The sequence below is a fragment of the Myotis brandtii genome, unplaced genomic scaffold (assembly GCF_000412655.1).
Source record: "Myotis brandtii unplaced genomic scaffold, ASM41265v1 scaffold796, whole genome shotgun sequence".
In the NCBI taxonomy this organism is placed as follows: Eukaryota; Metazoa; Chordata; class Mammalia; order Chiroptera; family Vespertilionidae; genus Myotis; species Myotis brandtii.
Window position 1 is genome coordinate 1421550 of NW_005371207.1, and position 19555 is coordinate 1441104.

At 40.1% G+C, this 19555-nt stretch overlaps 1 protein-coding gene across 5 annotated transcripts in view; it reads right to left on the reverse strand.

The window, feature by feature from the left end:
- Positions 1-19555, reverse strand: part of DOCK9 (dedicator of cytokinesis 9) — a 208256-nt gene that overhangs the window by 86328 nt on the left and 102373 nt on the right. For all 5 annotated transcript variants that reach the window (XM_014531223.1, XM_014531224.1, XM_014531222.1 and 2 more), the window contains exons 10-21: positions 13789-13863; positions 12388-12528; positions 11901-12104; positions 11465-11587; positions 7928-8010; positions 7075-7197; positions 3925-4004; positions 3653-3840; positions 3452-3517; positions 2187-2279; positions 996-1119; positions 546-667 (exon numbers count right to left, since the gene is read on the reverse strand). In XM_014531223.1, coding sequence (XP_014386709.1) covers positions 546-667; positions 996-1119; positions 2187-2279; positions 3452-3517; positions 3653-3840; positions 3925-4004; positions 7075-7197; positions 7928-8010; positions 11465-11587; positions 11901-12104; positions 12388-12528; positions 13789-13863 — 1422 coding nt within the window. The remainder of the gene's footprint in view (positions 1-545; positions 668-995; positions 1120-2186; positions 2280-3451; positions 3518-3652; positions 3841-3924; positions 4005-7074; positions 7198-7927; positions 8011-11464; positions 11588-11900; positions 12105-12387; positions 12529-13788; positions 13864-19555) is intronic.

The following is a 19555-nucleotide window of genomic DNA, read 5'->3' on the forward strand; positions in this document are numbered from 1 at the left end:
TTTTTTTTTTTTTCTGGGCCAGCTTTAGCTCTGAGGCCTCGCTGCTGAAAACATCGATACAATGTTGCGGTCCGAGCCCGGCTGAATGGAAGCCCTTTTCTGGGGTTTTGTTTAGCTTCTTATTTGCAACATAGTATATAGTTGCTTAGACTTGCAGCTGAGAGGCTGGCAAGTGAGGCGGGGAACGTTGGAGTCTGCAGCAAGCAAGCCTCGTGCTCGCTTCAGTGCCTGGCTGCCGGCCGCCATCTTGGCTGACAGTTAATTTGCATATACTCACTGATTAGCCAATGAAAAGGGTAGCGGTCGTACGCCAATTACCATGTTTCTCTTTTATTAGTGTAGATGCCCAAACTATAATTCTACACTGTGACACTGTTAATATCACTGATTCCCAATGGCCTAAGTTTACTTGAAAATGAATAACGAAAACCAAAATGCCAAGACTGGGAAAAATACTATGTGCTTTTTTTGTGTGTCATTGTTGCTTTAGCTGATCTTTAATGTTTTGTGAAGGAATGGGATAAATCAATCTTAAATTCCGATACCCTGCCCATCCCAAGCTCCTGGTAGCCAAGGTAGCCAGATGGGAGATTGGCTGAGACAGGAACGTGCTGCTCATTGGTCACCACCCTTCCATCTTTCAGAAGAGGAAGCCAGGAATAGCCAACTGTTGAAACAAAGAACAAAACAGATTCACTGTAAGTATATGAAAACTGATGAAAGAAAGCCAATCTTACTAAATTACCCGATCTTCAAGAACTGTTAATATCAATCAGGGTTAAGTAATTGAAGGGACCCTGAATACAATCTCTGTAGAACATTGACTGCTTTGGGATTAGAACTCTAAAATTACCTTTTATAGAAACTTACATATACAAACCAAGCATGCTACCTTCACGAACATCTTTGCAAAAGAATGCAAATTCATATCAAAATAAAATCTAAGAACCTAATGTTAAGTTGTCAAAAATCAAAGGGATAATGAAATTTCAAACCTTGTGTTTCAACAACATCCTTCTTCTTTGTGCTTCCTTTGTTTGAATTATCACAGCTGACATGGAAAAATGTGAACAACAAGTGGTGCTTTTCGTGTAGCTGGGTGGGCAATTCTATTTTAATCTGCAAGGAAAACAAAGCAACAACTTTTCTAATATTCCAGAACAACAAAATTTCTTGGTGACAGCAGCCACACAACGTGTCACCCAATGCCTAAGGGTGCATTTGGTCTCCAAACTAATAGCAACATTTGTAGTTAAAGAAATCTGAGACTGTAAATTGTGCTAAGGAAGAAATGGATCCTTGATACAATGTTATACTGTTATGGGCTGAATGTTTGTGTGTCCTCCCCTCCCCAGCCCCAACCCCTTCCCAAATTCACATGTTGAAGTTCTAACCCCCAAAGGTGATGGTATTAATAGGGGCTTTTGGAGGTGATGATGTCATGAGTGTGGAGCCCTCATAAATGGGATTAATGCTCTCATATAAAAGAGATCCCACAGAGCTCCTGAGCCCTTCCCACCATGCGAGAATACACCTGAGAACCTGCGACACTGACATGCTGGCACTCTGACCTCGGACTCCCAGCCTCCGGAACTGTAAGCTATAAGTATTTGCTGTTTATAAGCCAGTTAGTCTGTGGTATTTCGTTATAACAGCACAAACAGACTAAGACATGACTGACCAAAACTAGAAAAGTCGATATTTAAATTCCAGAAGGAATTGGAAAACACATGAGAGAAACCACTACATTAACCTAACACCAGCCAGGCATGGTGAAAAACCAGGGTAGAACATTTACCAGTAGAATTCATATAGTAGTTTTAATGACCTACATATAATTTTACATAAGGAAACCCAACAATAAGAAAGGTCCAACAGATGTAACTATACTTAAGTATGAATTTGAAAGAAACTATATCAGAATTATTAATTGTGGTAGTGGTAGAGGAGGGATTTTTAAGTTTTTCTTTTCTACATTATCTGCATTTTCCAAGTTTTAATTTTTTACAATAAATACATTACTTTTATAATTAGAAAAAATTATGGAAAATAGATAATTCAACATTTAGTTCTATCACTGTCATTTCAGCATAGTATGCACCTCCCCTTGAATTTTGCTTTACTAAGCAAAGAACTTGAGTTTTCCTTAAAATGGGTTAAACTGGATTTTCCCTTGAAAATCTTACCTCATCATAAAATTCTGGGTTTTGATGATGGTGTAAAACTGCAGCAAAGGCGCTTCTTGTGAACACGGGCCCACCAGGCCTGCCGTAAATGCACTGAAATCAGAGTTAGCAAGGGAAACACCAGCATTCAATGAATAGAGTAAGAAATTAAACTCAGATGTGTTGCAAAGAGCACTCCCACAGCAAAGCTTAGCCATCTCTGATGGATTTCTTCTCCCTGTGAAGACTCCAGACCCACAAGCCCTTTAGTCCTGGGCCCAACTCACCCTCCAGCTCCCCTCCCACCCACTGAGCTCTCTGAACCAGACCTTGCTCACGGCTCCCTTTCCCACTGCCATGCCTCTGCTTATGCCATTCTCTCCCAGGGATCTTCCCTTCTATATGCCCCAAGCAAACTCTCATGCATCCTTCCAGAAATGAGGAACTCCTTCCTCTGTGTCCCTTCAGCATTTTTCTGTTCTAATTACTCAGTTTTGTAAAATAAACCCTCTTAATACCTTCTGTATGCCAGGAGCTTTTTTTTTCATATCTGTCTTTTCCCACTAAATTACAAAATTTCTTGAGGGTGAAACTATACTACATTGTTCTCTGAAACTTTGTCTCCTTCCCCTCTTGCAAAGTCATTTTCATAAAGTTTCAGTAAGGAATTTGGCCTCTGGGGCCAGACTGCCTGGGTTTGAACATCAGTTCCCCTAATGTATGACCCTAAGCAATTTATTTAAATTCTGTGCATTAATCTCCTCATCTAAAAAATGCAGATATTCATAGTACCTAACTCAAAAGACTGTTATGAGAATTACAGGGGTTTAGTACCTATAAGGCTCTAAGAGCAGAGCCTGGAATATAATGAGCACCCAGTAAGCATCAATAATATACTACTATTATTATCACCATACTATAATAAACATTTAATAAATGTCAATCTATTATTATTATCAATACTATTTATATTATCAATGTTACTAATATAATTCTTAGCATCCATACAATGCCTGGCTCATAGCAGGTGCACAATGTGTTTACTGAATTGAACATGCATAAGAACCCTTCACCCCTAAAATGTATAACAAAAAAGAAATAGTGAATTAGGAATAAGAACTCAATTATTCCATATTCCGTAAGGTTCAGCATGTGTGGTTATATGTTGTGATGTCATGTATTTGTGTGTTTGTGTCAATTAAAATGTGCCAGACTCCTTTAGTTGTGCCATATCACGCAACTGCATTATTAAAGTGGGAAAATGGGAATATATATAAAAAACAAACCTTCAAAGGCTGAGAGTCTTCTTCATCTGAATCTTTGAATTCAATGCAAATAGCAATATTTCTGGCCTGCAGCATATGTAAAGAAAAAAAGGGGAGGAGGGGACAAAAAGCCAGGATATATAAATATTTATAAAAGTACATGAGAAACCAAAACCCAAGAGAATTTAATTCCAAAAATGAAACCTCATTCTTTATACTCACCTTGGCAAAAGACTTCTGACTGTCATATTTCAAGTACTTGGGATAAACATAAAGGTGGTTATTATAGGTGGTGTACGGCTGAGTATATTTTGCTAGGCAGGGCACAAATTCCTCTACTTCAAACATGATTGGAGTTTTAGTACAGGTTTCAAATTGCTTTGTGGGAATGTATGATGAATTGACATAATCTGAAAAATTAAAAACAAGCAAATTGAAGTAAAAAAAAAAACAAATAAAATTTTGTCTGTTTATTACACAGAACTTACACTTACTGGGAAAGTCTGAGGAAACATTATCGATTGTAATGTCTAGATTGCCCAGTATCACTGGGAGCTTAGCCATCTTCTCAGGTCTACAAACAAAGAAGAGAAAAATCAAACATTTATAAGTTAGATGAGCTCCAAAACCTAAATTATAGAGAGCACTTCCCAGAGAAATATAATACAAGCCACAAAAGTAGTTTCAAACTTTCTAGTAGGCACATTTAAAAAAGTAACAGGTAAAATTAGTTTTAAGAATATATTTATTTAACCCATTATGTCCAAAATATTATATTTAAATATATAATCACTATAAAAAGCGCATTCGAATTATTCAAAATCAGATGTGTATTTCCATTACAGCTCATTTCAGTTTGGACTTGCTATTTTTCAAGTGCTAAACAGCTACATGTGGTAGTGGGTACTGAGTTGGACAGCAAAAGTCTAGTTAAGAACATCAGCAAAATGTTAAAGTTTTCCTGAACCATTCCAAACTCACCATACATTCTTCGCTCATTTAGAATCATGAAAATTCAGAAGCAGAAGTCATGTTAGTCTCTAGTGTCTAGCAAAACGCTGGGTACCAAGCAGGTACTCAATGAAATGTATGGTGTCTGTATTTGGTCTGACTCAATCCATTACAGGAATCTCCTCTACAATGTGCCCGACAAGCACTGCCACTGCTTCACCCTTCCTAGTGGCAGGAAACTTTCAGCACCCAGACTGCTCTTCTGCATAGCAAGGGAAGGGCACCTCTCTGAAACTTCCACTCATCAAGGGGCTTGGTTATGCTTCCCTATGGAACACCTTTCAACCATCTAGAAACAGCCTTCGGAAGTCTTCCATTCTCAGCCCTTCTGCACCTTACTCCAATGCCATTTCTCTCCTCGAAGAAGGTCCCATTTATATTGTTGCACCCAGAACTGCATAGATCAGGCCCAATGGCCTGAGCAGTGAGGGTAGGATAGCTGTCTGTTTTTACTTTATCTTTTATTGATTGATTTTGAGAGAGAGAGAGAGAGAGAGAGAGAGAAGTAGAGAAAGAGAGGGAGAGAAACTCTGGTTCGTGCACTCATTGGTTTATTTTTGTATGTTCCCTGACAGGGAATTGAACCTGCAAACTTGGCATATCAGGATGACGCTCTAACCAACTGAACAACCCAGCCAGGGGCATAGCTATCTGGCTTTGAACAATACACTCATCTATTGATGCTATTACTTTTAGGTAGCCACACCTAGTGATTCAAATGAAATTTACAAACACCTAAAAGTCCTAAATCTTTGTTCATATGCTTTACTATCATGCCACATCTCTCCATTCTGGATTTATACAATTATGTTTTTGGAACTCAGAACAGGATTTGATTTTTGTCTTGATGAAATTTCATTTCTTTATATATTTTGAGGCATTTCTAGTTTATCAAAACCCTCCTAAATCCAGGTATTAACATCTAATGTATTAGATATTCCTAACGGCTTGGTGTTGCGAAGACATTTCACCAGCATGTTATACTCTCTTATAAAAGTCACTGATGAAGATACTGCACAGAATATTGCCATGAACAGGTTCCTCTCAACCCTCTCGATGCTCATCGCCAGACTGACACTAGCCTATTCATCACCCTTCTTGGCATCTGGTTACTCCAGCAGTTGAACATCTGTCTACTCAAGTGTACTACACTTCTCTGACTTGCTAATGGGACATCTTGGGATATACACTTGTCAAAGGCTTTGCATTCCTGTTGACCAGCTTAGCAGCCCAATTAAAGAGAGAAGCAGAAATGTGATTAGAATGACTAGTTTGACATGACATGACCTATTCCTAGAAAACAGAGCAGTTTCGTGGTTCTTCATAAGCCACCTGTTTAATAATGTCGTTTAGATACTGCCAAGAAACATCAAAGCTCACTGGTCGACAGATGTAGCATTTGGTTTTGTCCCCATTTTTTAAAAGTTCCTAAGTCCTGCTTTTAAGATTCCTTTGTCAGGAAGGCAAATCAATAATTTTTCACACATCCTGCCTCCCGTCAAAAAAACTTATGGCCAAAAGATGCCCAGCAAAGGAAATCAGTTTTTATAAGTTCAGAAATGAACTCCTCAGATTCTCAGCCAGATAAACTTCCACCATAGCCCAACCTCTCTTTATCACATTGTTATGGGCTGAGTTGTATTCCCAAAAAGATATGTTTAAATCTTAACCCTAGTATCTGTGAATGTGACCTTATTTGGAAATGGGGTATTTGCAGATGTAATCAAGTGAAGATGAGGTCACTAGGGTGAGCCAATATGACGTGTTCTTGTAAGAGGAAGGACATTAATCAGACACACAGGAAGACAGGCATGTGAAGACAGAGGCAGTTTAGAGTTATGCTGCCACAAGCCAAGGAATGCCTGGGGCTACAAGAGGCTGGAAGAAGCGAGGAAGGACCCTCCCCTGGAGAACTCAGAGGGAGTGGGCCCTGCCAACACCTTAATTTTGGACTCCAGCTGCAGAATTGTGAGAACTAACTTCCACTGTTTTAAGTCACCCAGTTTGTGGTACTTTGTTATGGCAGCCATAGGAAACTAATGCACTCATTAATAGATATAAAGCCTTTAGAACTATAAACAATAAGTACTATATAAGTTATCCTCCCTCCCCCACTACCCAAATCACCCATTCAGTTAATAGTACCAGGAGCACTCCACTGTGTAAGTCAGAAACCTGGATTTATTTATCTGAGACTACCAACCATTTTCTTTTTCCTCTTTCCACCCTAATGTCCAATCAGGAAACCAAGACCCATTAAGTGGGCCTCTCTGACATAACTTGAATTAGTTTCATTCTTCCTGTTTCCACTTGTAGTGGCTTTGCTGAAGGCCCTCCCACTTCTTACAAAGGTTCCTCAACTGCCTCCTTCTTCCCCAGGTTCATCTCTACCCTCAACCCACCCTTAACAGAACCACCAATAACATCCTTTACAGAATTCAAATCAACTAGGTTACTCTTCCAATTTTAAACCCTCTCTTCCTTCCCAAGGACTTGAGGTAAAGTTCCATGCTCACCCAACATGCCCTGGGATGTTTGAGTGGAGCAATTTAAAAGACTGCTCCTGCTTCCTCCCTCCCCACCAAACAACTTCAGTTCTCAGAAGTGGAAATAAGCAAGGCCTGGAGACTCACTTCCGAAAGTCCGCCAGGAACTTCAGCATGTCGTCATTGGAGAGCTTATTGCTGTCTTGCTTGTAGAGAGCAGAGAATCTGGCATTCTTGTCAAGGTTTCCAGATGTATCCCTAAACAACGTCCTGAAATAGCAAAACAACACTTCCAAACTGAATTTCCAAAAGACCAAAATAAACCCACGACTTAACTCTGGTTTCTATGTGAAGACTAATTATTATTCCATTGGCTGTAGCCAACAGAAATCTCATTACTTAAAAACATGGAAGATATTTATGAGGATGAACAAAACTAACTCAATTTACATAGGAAACATTTCCAGCAAATGGCCTGTGCTTGGGAAACAACATACACAGTCGAGTTCTTAAGAAGCAGAGATCGAAAAATAAAGAGGACCGGCAGACCGCACGGGCAGTGGCCCATGTCCAGCTGGAGACACGTGGCTAGAACCTGGAATACCATCTCTGCAACACACATTCCTGCTCATCCTGCCAATTCCACACAGCTACCCTCCAACCAGCATCTTTCCTTTCTGTGACTCTAATAAATGATTATTCAGATACAGGGCTTACATACTTTTCAACTTTACACATTTAAATCCTATTCATCTCTGGGCAATAAAGAGAATAGGTTGGTCGATCTATAATTCGGCCTATCTATCTATCTATCTATCTATCTCCATATATCTACACCTATATCAAAGATATAAAAGATGTTCCCCTTACCTTGCTGCTTTGGCCGATCTATAATTTGGTCAGTCTGTCTATCTATCTATCTATCTATCTATCATCTATCTATCTATCTATCTCCATATATCTACACCTGTATCAAAGATATAAAAGATGTTCCCCTTACCTTGCTGCCCAAGCAAATGGCATCCTGTACTGTCCGAGTCTTTGGCATGCCTGCTTGGCATTCTTCAGCACCTTCTGAGCAACCTTGAAGACATCAGAATAAAGCCATGAGATGCCGAATCCCACTGACAGAAGAATTATCATCTAAAGAGCTTGTGCAGAATCCCATAATTTGGGGATAAATATTCATTATTAAAACATGATAGGTGTTGTTAGGGCAAAGTTTTAATTTCTATATTTTTGCTTTCTAAGTATAAATTCTGCTATTTTCACTTCCTAATAACTAATTTTGGCTTTTTGTGGGTTAATTGATTAACCCTATAGTACAGAGTGAAGCAGATTTGCTTTTAGCTTATTATGTACACATGGCAGGTCTATTAATCAACTATACACCATCGCTACAGCAGATGACACTTTATTTTCCAAAATTTGCTTGTACTGGGATATGGCATTGTTATCAATGCAAAGTCTGATCCATTCAGAGTGATGTGTTGAAGGGCTTTTTACATTAGTTAAGTACATCCAAGACAGACCAAGTTTAGGAGAAATCATCTAGTTCCTGTGAACCGGTGTGTGCTCTGCAGACTGCAGCATCAGCCTCAGGGGGAAGCTGTGAGGGATGCAGAGCCCCAGGCCCCACCCCAGGCCTCCTGGGTCAGAACCTGCATCTGACCAGACCTCTGGTGGCCCGTGTGCACTGGGACTGGGCTTGAGAAGTGCTCATCTAGAAGGCTCAGAAGTAGAATAATAGAGCTGTCTGTCTTTAAGTCAAATTGAAACCAGCTGTTTGAATCTATAGGCCATTACACCTCTCTAGGTTCCACTTTCCATACCTTAAAAATGAAGAGCTTAGTTTATACCTTTTATTACAAAACATTATGATTCTGTCATAATCATGCTGTGGGAATTGCTGCCTTCATGAGTGAACTGGAAAACACATCTTGATTCAAACAGATGCCAGAAGCTCAATTCGGCCCTCCCTTTCTTCTTCAAGTGGGGTGTATTCATGTGGGGACGCAGGGGGACACAGTCGCAGGGTAAAATGGCCTACTTTCCTGGGGTGGCAATTTGGGGAGAAACTATTATTTTTCGGTTTAATAATAATGACTATATTGTGGAGTAAAATGCAACATCTGCATAAAACTTAAAGCTAAAACACAAGGCTTCAAGTAAGTTTCACTCTTCCCTGCAGTGAATGAGGACTGAGCGCTCAGACTTCCCAAAAGTGCAAATGGATCATAATGTAGTGAAAGTCAGAGTGAAAAATTCATATTTTCCCTTTGGGTTTGTTTCTTTATTCCTTTTCTTTATTCCTACCTTCCTTCCTTCCTTTCTTCCAAATCTGTTCGTGATGGGCCTACAGAGACTTCTCATAAAAATTTTCTCCAAAACAAAAATTTACTCCAAAAGATGTTCTACACCATATTGGAAAACACAAAGAGACAATTTTTATATACAGAAAAAAAATCATCCCTCTGTCATCTTTCTGCCAAACCTTCCATTCGGATGTAACATAGTTGAATGTTAATCTCTGCTTTAATTTGCTACCTCAGAGGTGTGACTAAATGGAACAATGTGCACATGGTGGAGCTTTTCATCGTAAGTGATGAAGAAACAGCAGACATCAGCAGATGCTCAATGGACATTGGGACATGTGGAGTGTAACGTCCAGCCCACAATGATATGGTTTTTGCACCAACATGAGCAGCCACATTTCAAACTGTGCATGTGGCAGACAGAAGTAGCAATGGTGCGTATGGGCCTTGGAAATGTGTTGCATGCACAGTCAGGGGAGTAGATCTTATCTTGGGCCTTCACTGATTATCAATCAAAGCATCAAAGAGCTAAAAGCGCTCTCATCCTCATTTTTACAGATTTGATTTAAAAAATAAAACAGCTTCTCTCTAGAGACCAAACTTTACTCAGCTTTTATCAGCCAGAAACACATGCCGTCTGAAGCAATGCACCTGGTAAATGGGCTTTTACTTGTCTGGGGCTGTAATAAATGATAACGAGGTCCTACATGGGCCAGTGGTTTGTAGAGTCCATATTAGCACTGTCTTTTACATTGTCTGTTTGATCCTAGCACTGTCCCTGAGAGAAAGGTATGAGCAGGGAGAAACATTATCCTTTAACTACAGGATTAAATATTTGGGGATCAGAGAGGTGATATGATTTGTCCAAAGTGCCCAGGCTAGTTAGGTGCTCAGCACTTATGGTCTGACACCTAGAACCTGTTCTTTGAGGGCCATCCTGTGTCCTGGTGGACACACTTGTGATGTATGGGTGGCCACAGAGAAGGAGAGAGGAAACTGAGTCAGCTCAGCAAACCTGTTGGAGCCTCTGGGTGTCCCCTCCTCCTGCTGACCAGTCCTTGGTCAGTATATTAGGGCAATCTTCAAATGACCGTGTATAAAACATTTTTAAAATAAAAATACTATAAAACTGGCAGGACAGCACTCAACAGCTTACTCTAACCAGGTAGCTCAGAGTGCAAGCAAGTGACAGTCAAGTGTCCTTTGGCCACTCTAGCTGTGGGACACTAAGGAGGTGACTAGCCCTTTCAAAACTTTAGTTTTCTGAATATGAAAGGAGGTCTTGAACTAGATGCCTTCTAATAATCAATAAGTCTATGGTATGTCTACATCTACACATTCCCCAGGTAATAAACATTACTTTGCACAAACACCAAACATATATCTTCTTGTTTCCCTTCCTTCTTCGACCTAAGGTCGTACTACCTCTGCCACCACAACCCCTGACAAAACACAAATAGACCTGAATCACCAATCCTACTGGCCATACCACCTGAGCCAGACTGTCTCCCAGTCTTGTCTCATTTTTAAGTATAAATAGACCCAAATATAATTCCAGAACCTGAGAGAGACACCACAAGTGAAATAAACTATCTATATATATAAAAGCCTAAGCGACTGTTACTATCGAACGACCGGATGACTGGCCGGTAGCTATGACACACACTGACTCAGCCCTTGCTGCTGTGGCCCTGACAGCCCCGAATCTGGTTCACCCGCACCCCAGACCCAGACAGAAGGGAAGAGGGAGCCTGATTCCTCGTGGAATCGGCCGTTGGTTAGCTTGCTGCTGGGGCCAACCTCCCGTAGTCCCTCCCCGCAGCAGGCCACCCCCCCCCCCCCCGCCATTGGCCCCAATCACCAGCCAGGCCAAGGGACCCCACCCATGCACAAATTCGTGTACCGGGCCTCTAGTTTGAATATAATATGTGAACTTTATAAGGACAGAAATCTTACTATTAAGCTGGTAATTCCTCTGCAAATTGTTTCATGGTGTTAGGATAGTCCAGCCAAATGAAGCATTTTATTTCCACATAGGACTACTTTTCATTGAAAATTGAACACATAAAGTTAAATATAAGAGTAAATCTATGTACAGCAGTCTACATCTTTTGAAATATAAATATCGTTTAACTTTGACTTCTTTAAGCATCTCTACTTCAATGGAAAGCCTTCTTTTCCAATTGCTATTTATCTTCACAAAGCACGCAAGTCATCCCTACCTTAGAAGAGTCTGAACTTTTCATGTATGGCTCCGCGCCATGCGTGATACTCCCCTGGAGGACCTTTTCGATTCTGGCCACGAGAAATATATCTGGATGAGGACAGGTGACTGAAAATATTCCCTAGGGGACAAAACATTTTCTTCAGTAAATAGAATTCACAGCCACATTAAACAAATCCCATGAATATTAAAGGTTCAAAGAAGGGTGAAACCATTTAGCTATTAAGAAGCACCCAGTGCCAAACTGGTTAACTGATCAATAGTTCATCAACTGTTCAAATAGGCTTTTGGTGGGGGAGGCAAGCAGACAGTTTAGAAAAAAGAAATGAGAAATCCAAAGCCACTTCTCTCAGCTTGCTTTTACAAAGTCTCTATGTGTTTACATAGCATGTGCAAGCTACGGCTTGGTATCATGACTGCTGGGCTCAGGTCACCTGCTTCGGATACTGCATGGCGGCTTCATGGAGGATGTCCGGAAGGGTCGGCGAGCTCTGCCCGCTGCCATTCATCAGAGCCGAGGACGGGGTGGCCAGCATCTGCCTCACTGAGAAATGGTTCAGGTCCACGTGGAAATCGGCAGAAATCTTCCGGTTGCACTTTATGTCAAACAGGGATAGAGTAACAAAGAAAGGCTCTACCTGAACAAAACAAAACAACCCAGACCATCACTCGGGCTCAAAGAAGAAATTACTGGACTTATTTATGATTGTGGCTATAAATTCCCGCTAAAGAGAAACAGCCTCGATCCCCATCCTTTGTGACAAACATCCTGTCCCCACAGGATAAACAAGCCCCCACATCCTGACCTAAACATTGTACCTCCTTGATACCAAGAACTAGAATTTCATGTCTGCACTGCAATGGGAACAACTGAAACCTCTGGGGTGCTTTTTTTTTTAGGAAATCTTTTTTAAAAATTACATTTGTAGTGGGTCCTTCTTCATTTTCGGCAACACAGCATTGCAAATTGAAAGACAGATCATTGCACTTGACAAGAATTCTTTTTCCAAACTTCTCTTCAAATGGCTTCACTTCTGGTTCAGCTGATGGTAAATCAAGCTTCTTTAAAAAAAAAAAAAAGCAAACATGTAAATACATTGTGCTTGCATTAAAAAAATCCCATAATAATTGTACCCTAAAGAAACTGCCATATGGAAAAGCCATATACACTATTACTCACAATAGTGTTACTACTTTATAAGTTTATACAGTTTATAAAAATGGTCAAAAATGATGGTATATCTACTTGATGGATTATCATGCAGAGTTTAAAAATTATGGTTATGAGCAACTCAATGTCCATCAACAGATGAATGGATAAACAAAATGTCATATATACATACAATGGAATAGCATTCAGCCATAAAAAGAAATAAAATTCTGACACAATCTACAACATGGATGGATCATAAAACATTAAGCTACGTGGAATAAGCCAGACACAGACGGATAAATATTGTGTGGTTTCACATAAATGAGGTTCCTAAAATAGGCAAATTCACAAAGACAGAAGGTAAAATAGAGGTTACTAGGGGTGAGGGGAAGGAGGCATGGGGAAGTTATTGTTTAACTGATAAAAAGTTTCTGTTTGGGATGATGAAAAAGTTCTGGAAATGGATAGTGGTGACAGTTGCACAGCACTGTAATGTTCTTAACCCTAAATTGCACATTTAAAAAGGGTCAAAATGGTAAATTTCATGTTATGTATACTTTATCACAACAAGTAAAATATTGTCAAAATATATATGGTTATGAAGCCTGTGAAGAAACACAGAAAAACATTTATTATTAAAGTTAAGTGGGGGGAAAGAAGTTCTATAAAAAGACTATCAATGAAGAGGGGAAAATATAGAAGGAAATACTGCAGAACCATTGTCCCCTCAGAGCCCCCCTATTGTGGGCAGCCCTGTGGTCCTCGCCGCGCTGTGCCTTGGATTTTGCTGGGACACCGATGTGGATCACATGCACTACAACTTGGGGTTGAGCTTGAGCAAGTCAGGAAATATCACTGTCTGCTGGGCATCTGCAGTGATACCTGTTCTTTTCTGACTATTATTTTGTGGGGTGAATTACATGTTCTTTGTGGACCTGAGAATGTCTTTGGATAACTCTCAATTTTCAACAATCAATTGAATATCAAATATTCACAATGGTTGGGCTACACAATGAGATTACAGCCTGTTTTTATTTTTCCTTTTCCCCTTGAATTTTCTATATTGTTGTTATATTGCTTGTCAATCCAAAATAAACAAATAAATAAACAAAGAATCTGTCAAAGGTTTTATTTTCGAACTTGGTTTTAAACATTAAAATAGTTCCTACCTGGGCATCCGGGTCCAAGTAAAAGAGTTTAACTCTGCTTTCACTTTTCAGTTTGATTTCTGCTTCTCGGGTACTCTGGTAACAAGATAAACAGAAAATATAAATTACATTTAAAAATAGCCCTTTTTTGATATGTGCACCCATATGTTCATAGCAGCACAATTCACCATAGCTAAGATCTGGAAACAGCCTAAGTGCCCATCAGTAGATGAATGGATTAGAAAACTGTGGTACATCTACACGATGGAATACTATGCTGCTGTAAAAAAGAAGGAACTCTTACCATTTGCAACAGCATGGATGGAACTGGAAAGCATTATGCTAAGTGAAATAAGCCAGTCAATGAAGGAAAAATACCACATGATCTCACACATTCATGGATAATAGAGACCATTACAAACTCTTGAACAATAATAGATACAGAGACAATCAAATGGAGAGCCAAAAACAATACAAAGAAAGCAAAAGAGAATAATTAAGCACTCCTATCAAGAAAGGCTTCATAATGTAATTGAATAGGGGCCGGGCTTTGAACATAGCGCTGGAATTTAGATAGCAAAAAGGAGAACAGCAAACATTTCAGGCTGAATGAAGAGGATGCACAACATGGATAGATAGATACTGTCTGTGAAAATGAGCCCAGGTGGCAGAAAAATTTAGGGTCCACTTAAGACCGAGGGTACAAGCAACGAGAGAAAGGAATGTGTTTTGAATGGCAGGATAGAGAACACTATGGCAGATACTGAAGGACAGCCACAGGTGTTGGTGGCAGGAAGGGGGCATTGTTGATTCATTAAATAAATATTTATTGAGCACCTATTGTGTATCAGGGACTAGGGACACAAATATGAATGAAACGAAGTCCCTGCCCCTAAGGAACACTAGCTGGGAAGACAGGATATAAATAGGCAATAAAAACGGCAAAAGAAAGCATAGGGACAGTGAAATCTAGCCTGGACTGGGAGGAGGCAGTCAGGAAAAAGCTCCCGGAGGAAGACCCATCCTGAAGGACCAGAACATCTGGGTAGGAAAAGACAGAGGAGCATTCTAGGAGGAGGTACTGCAAGTACAAAGGTGCAAGTCATACCTGCGCTGTTACCAACCCACTCGTTATGACGGAATGCTTGGGTACAATGGAAAAAGTAAAGAAAACTGAGTTGGGGATTTGTATGTTAAAGACTGGAGATTCCATTCAAAATCCAAATAAAGCCCACAGTATTTTAAGCAAAGGAATAAAATAACCAGTTCTGCGTTTCAGAAGCATCACTCGGGGAGGGCTGAGGAAATGGATTAAAAACGGAAAGACCAGGAAGCCACACGATCTTTCCCAAGCATCACAGCCGCCCCTCAGTTGCACAGCAAGGCCCATAACCAACTCCAGGATCCCAGCCTGAGAAGCCAGTAACTAAGATGGATAATTCAAGAGGAAGAGCAAGTCTGTGGAGAAGGAGATGAATTAGAGTTCGAAGATGTATCTGGGATTTCCAACTGGAAACACCCAGCAGACAGCTAGAGATGAAACTTGAGTACAAGGCAGGGATGAAGGCTGGAATCACAGACTTGGAGAAGAGGCCATTGAGACCTATGGTGGCAGAGATGGGGGCTGCAGAAGTGGGAACAGAAAGAAGAAAACTCTAACATAATCACAAGACCTACGTCATCTCCAGCCACATTATTTCTCACACCTGGTGCCTCTAATCTATATTCTGTTCTTTTTGTTACTCTGAATCTCAATGGTTAAATCTATACACTTACAGAGTCAGAATAGGATGTCCTCTCTCACGTGCTCCTTTCTGCAAAAACCACAAGTCACATCGTCACACCTCAGCATGGGAGGGGAACAGAAAGAAGAAAACAGGATGCAGACATATAAAAGAAGAAAATCAACAACCTGCCCAAAATAGACTCAAAGCATCCTGATGTTGCCACTAATATCCAAGAGATATAGTCTCCACTGGAGAAACCACTGAAAGAAGGGACCACTTTAGAGGTAAAAATAACCTAAGAGTTTATAATCCACCTTACATACACTGACAGCTCTGCTATGAGACAGATGAAAGCAAACTCGGCTTCTTAAAGTGCCTCCCATCCCTCCCAAAGCCCAGGATGCATTAAACAGAAGAGATGCCCGATAAATAGTGTTTGAAGAAATTACCAAGTAAAGCCTAGACCGTAAGAAAATGAGGCTTGGGAGCAGCAGGGCTTTGCCCCTGAGCCAGGGAATAATAAGTATCTGGAAGCATCATAATGATAAAATGCACATTTATTGATAATAGCAAACATCTCTATACTGGGTATCATTCTAAGTGCACGTTTAAATTTTGTACAAACTTAGGAGGCAAGCACTATTACTGTCCTTGTTTAAAAGAGAAGACATTGAGGCTTCTATGGTAAATGCTTTGCCTTGGAACTCACAACATCAAATGGAAGCCTGGATTCTGAGGCTGACTGGCTTCAGAGCTCAGACTCTTAATAGACAAGAAAAAAAACAGATCAAGAATATGAACAGGCCCGTCAGAAAATAATGTAAAGAAGTAAATATATGAAAATATGAATAACATCGCTACCAAGCAGTGAAATACAAATCAAAGCAGTGAAACATCATTTTTCACTTTCTCTGGTGAGGATGCAGAAAAGTGGGAATGTGACTTATTTCAACCTACTGGGAAAGTAACCTGTCAATATTTAAAGTATTAAAGATACAATAACCTCTGACCCAGAAATCCCACTTTGGGGAATTTCTCCTACTGAAATAAGAGTGCATGTATTTAAGCTCATAAATATATTATAATGTTTATTGTGTACTGTTTGTAGAGGCTAAGAACTGAAAGTAACCTAAATGTTCGTAAATAGGGAGATGGTGAAATAAAGTGAGCAATATCCATATCTGGAATAGCACGCAGCTATGAAAATAAGTAAACTAGATTCAGGGGTAGCTATGAAATGTTTCTAAGTGATAGAACAAGCTGCAGAGTAACATATAGATCACGAGCATATTTTTAAAAATAATTAAAAACACTACCCGGGGGGAAAAAGGGAGAAAAATGTGAGACATCTGTAATACTGTCAACAATAAAAAAAAATTAAAAACACTATGTTTATGTGTATGTTTCTATGAGCAATTGGTTTGGTGAAAGAGGAATTACGACAGGTTAATAACATCGGTGTTCTCAGGAATGTGGCAATGGAGGACGAGGGAAAAAGTTACCTTTTCTTTATATAACTTTGGATATTTTTATTTTTGATGGCAAGCACAGTTATTTTTACTTAACTTTTTGGTAAAGACACAATAAATCCTTGTTATGTACTCTTACAATATAAAGGCCTACAAAATATAGCTATAAACAACAACAACAACAACTTATCCCACAGACTATGCCACCCTGCACTTCTCAAAGGGACAGAAACCAGCTCCGCTCTTAAAATAAGCTGTGGTTAGCTCCTACGGTGGAGGTAGGAAGAACTGGGCTGGCACTTCCCCAAACCCTGTCGCTGCCATCCTACCCAAAGCCCATCTAATATTCTGGGCTCAGTCTAGAGGAAAAGGAGAGGAAAATGAAGAAAATGGACAATGACAGAGCTGTTCTCTGTAAAAACTGACACTTGCTCAGAAGTCAAAGAAGAGAATGATTCTTCTATTCCTCCCACTTCTGTATACCCTAAGTTTAATCACTAATAACACCCTGACAATGTCCCCCCACCCGCCCTTGTCCTAAGGAATAATTATGGACCAAACATAATTATGGACCAAACATTTCAGAGTTTCAAGGACTGCTGTAGGCCTCCTTTATGTCCTCAGTTTACCTCTGAGCAGACAAAACAATCGGAGATCAAAGACTATGGCCAACAGCGTTTCATTTTGAGAATTAGTTATCAGAATTATACTGTGTTGACTGTTGGCTCATTTAACCAAAATGGATTGGAATAGGAAAATTTAGCAAAATCCCTGGAGACCAGAATATATACTTTTAATTTAAAGAGCTGCCATGATTTGTTTCCACTACTTCCAAGATAGCCAACTCCCTGGGACCATCACCTGGCCCTCCGTCACAAAGCTGTAGGGGAGCATTTTAGAACAAGGAGGCCCAAGAAACAAATGCCAGCTGACATCACAAGCACAACCCTCGCCAAGTCCTTTGTATCATAATACAATCACACCGTTTTCTGGATTAGGAGGCAGAGAAGGCAGCATCTGTCACTGACCTTAGCCAAGGTGTCTGTGAAACTGTTTGGATTCTGACATGGACTGCTGCTTGGCCACCTGACCCTTACTTAACATCGATGAGACTATAGAGTCTGAGACACTATACTTTATTCTGTGCTCAACTGTGGAAGATTTATCCAGAAAGATAAGTTCATTGGCTAAAAAGAAGCTATACGGTATTTGGATATGAACAATTTTGGGTTAACATGAAACAATACTTCTCTTTCAGAACCATATGGGGAGATCGAATTAAGATGAATTGCTGTTCTCTGAGGGGGGAAAAAAAGAACAAAAATAGGAAAGCTGTGGAGGAGAAAAATATAAGGAGGAAACATGAGGATTTTCTTCATTCTGTCTTTACACAAGGCGGGATATATGTCCCTATGTCACCTAAGATAAATATAACCAGAGAAAGAAATTATTAAATAAATAGTAAGCAGGTTTACTAATCTCAGCATATTAACCCTAGACTTCGAAGGGTTAGCTAACTTTATGTTTATATAATCAATACAAATCTTTAAAAGAGTAAGTACTGATACTATAAATGCCGTTATATTTACAACAAACATGTTTGGTGCCATATTAGACAACAGGAAGAAAAGAACAGGTATTGAGGTAAATGCAGCATGTCGCCTAGTAAAACAATAATAATGTTCAGTACTAATTATCTAAACAACGTAAGGGCCAAGAATACACAAAATATTCTGAAAACCTAAGTTCACATCATCCCTACCACATGCAAAAGGCCCCTCCATTATATTCCAGAATGAGACTTCAGTTGTTTTTGTACTAAAACAACTTCCTGTCACTCATATCCTCTTTGGTCATGTCTCAGTCACAGTGGAAACAAAAGCCGGGGCAACACGATAAATGAAACAGAAAGAGGAGTTGACCAGAGAGGACCTGCCATTGAGTTACACCTTTAAGGGCCTTCTGCCTGCCCCCATTGTTCTAGTCCTTTCTCTGAAATCTAAACTGTGTCCTGATCCCCTGCTGGGCCCTTTCTTGCACCTTCCTTCCCTGGTACTGACCTCTTTCCTTCTTCAGCTCCTGATTAAACTCCCCTCCTTGCTCAGCTCTGCTTTCCGGCCTCTCTATCCTTCCTATTCAGTACTTTCATCTCAGATTCTCCCCTATGGAATCCATTCTTTCTAAAATTAGTTATCGGCTAACTTCCCTGCCCTTTTTAACAGGTACAAATGATCACCCACACACACTGAAGGAGGTTGTGAACAGCCCCTGGGCTGTAAAGGAGCTGTGAGCGGGCACAGTGGGTGCCTGGGCCCCTCTCACTGGGCACCACAGAGGCCCCACCTTGGACCCTGCCGCCTGCGAGCATGACGGCAGCACAATGAGTGAATGATAATACATCTCAATCTTCTTTATTTTCCTCTAAAACAGCGGTTCTCAACCTGTGGGTCGCCAACCTGTGGGTCGTGACCCCTTTGGGGGTCAAACGACCCTTTCACAGGGGTCGCCTAAGACCATCGGAAAACACAGATATAATTACATATTGTTTTTGTGATTAATCACTATGCTTTAATTATGTTCAATTTGTAACAA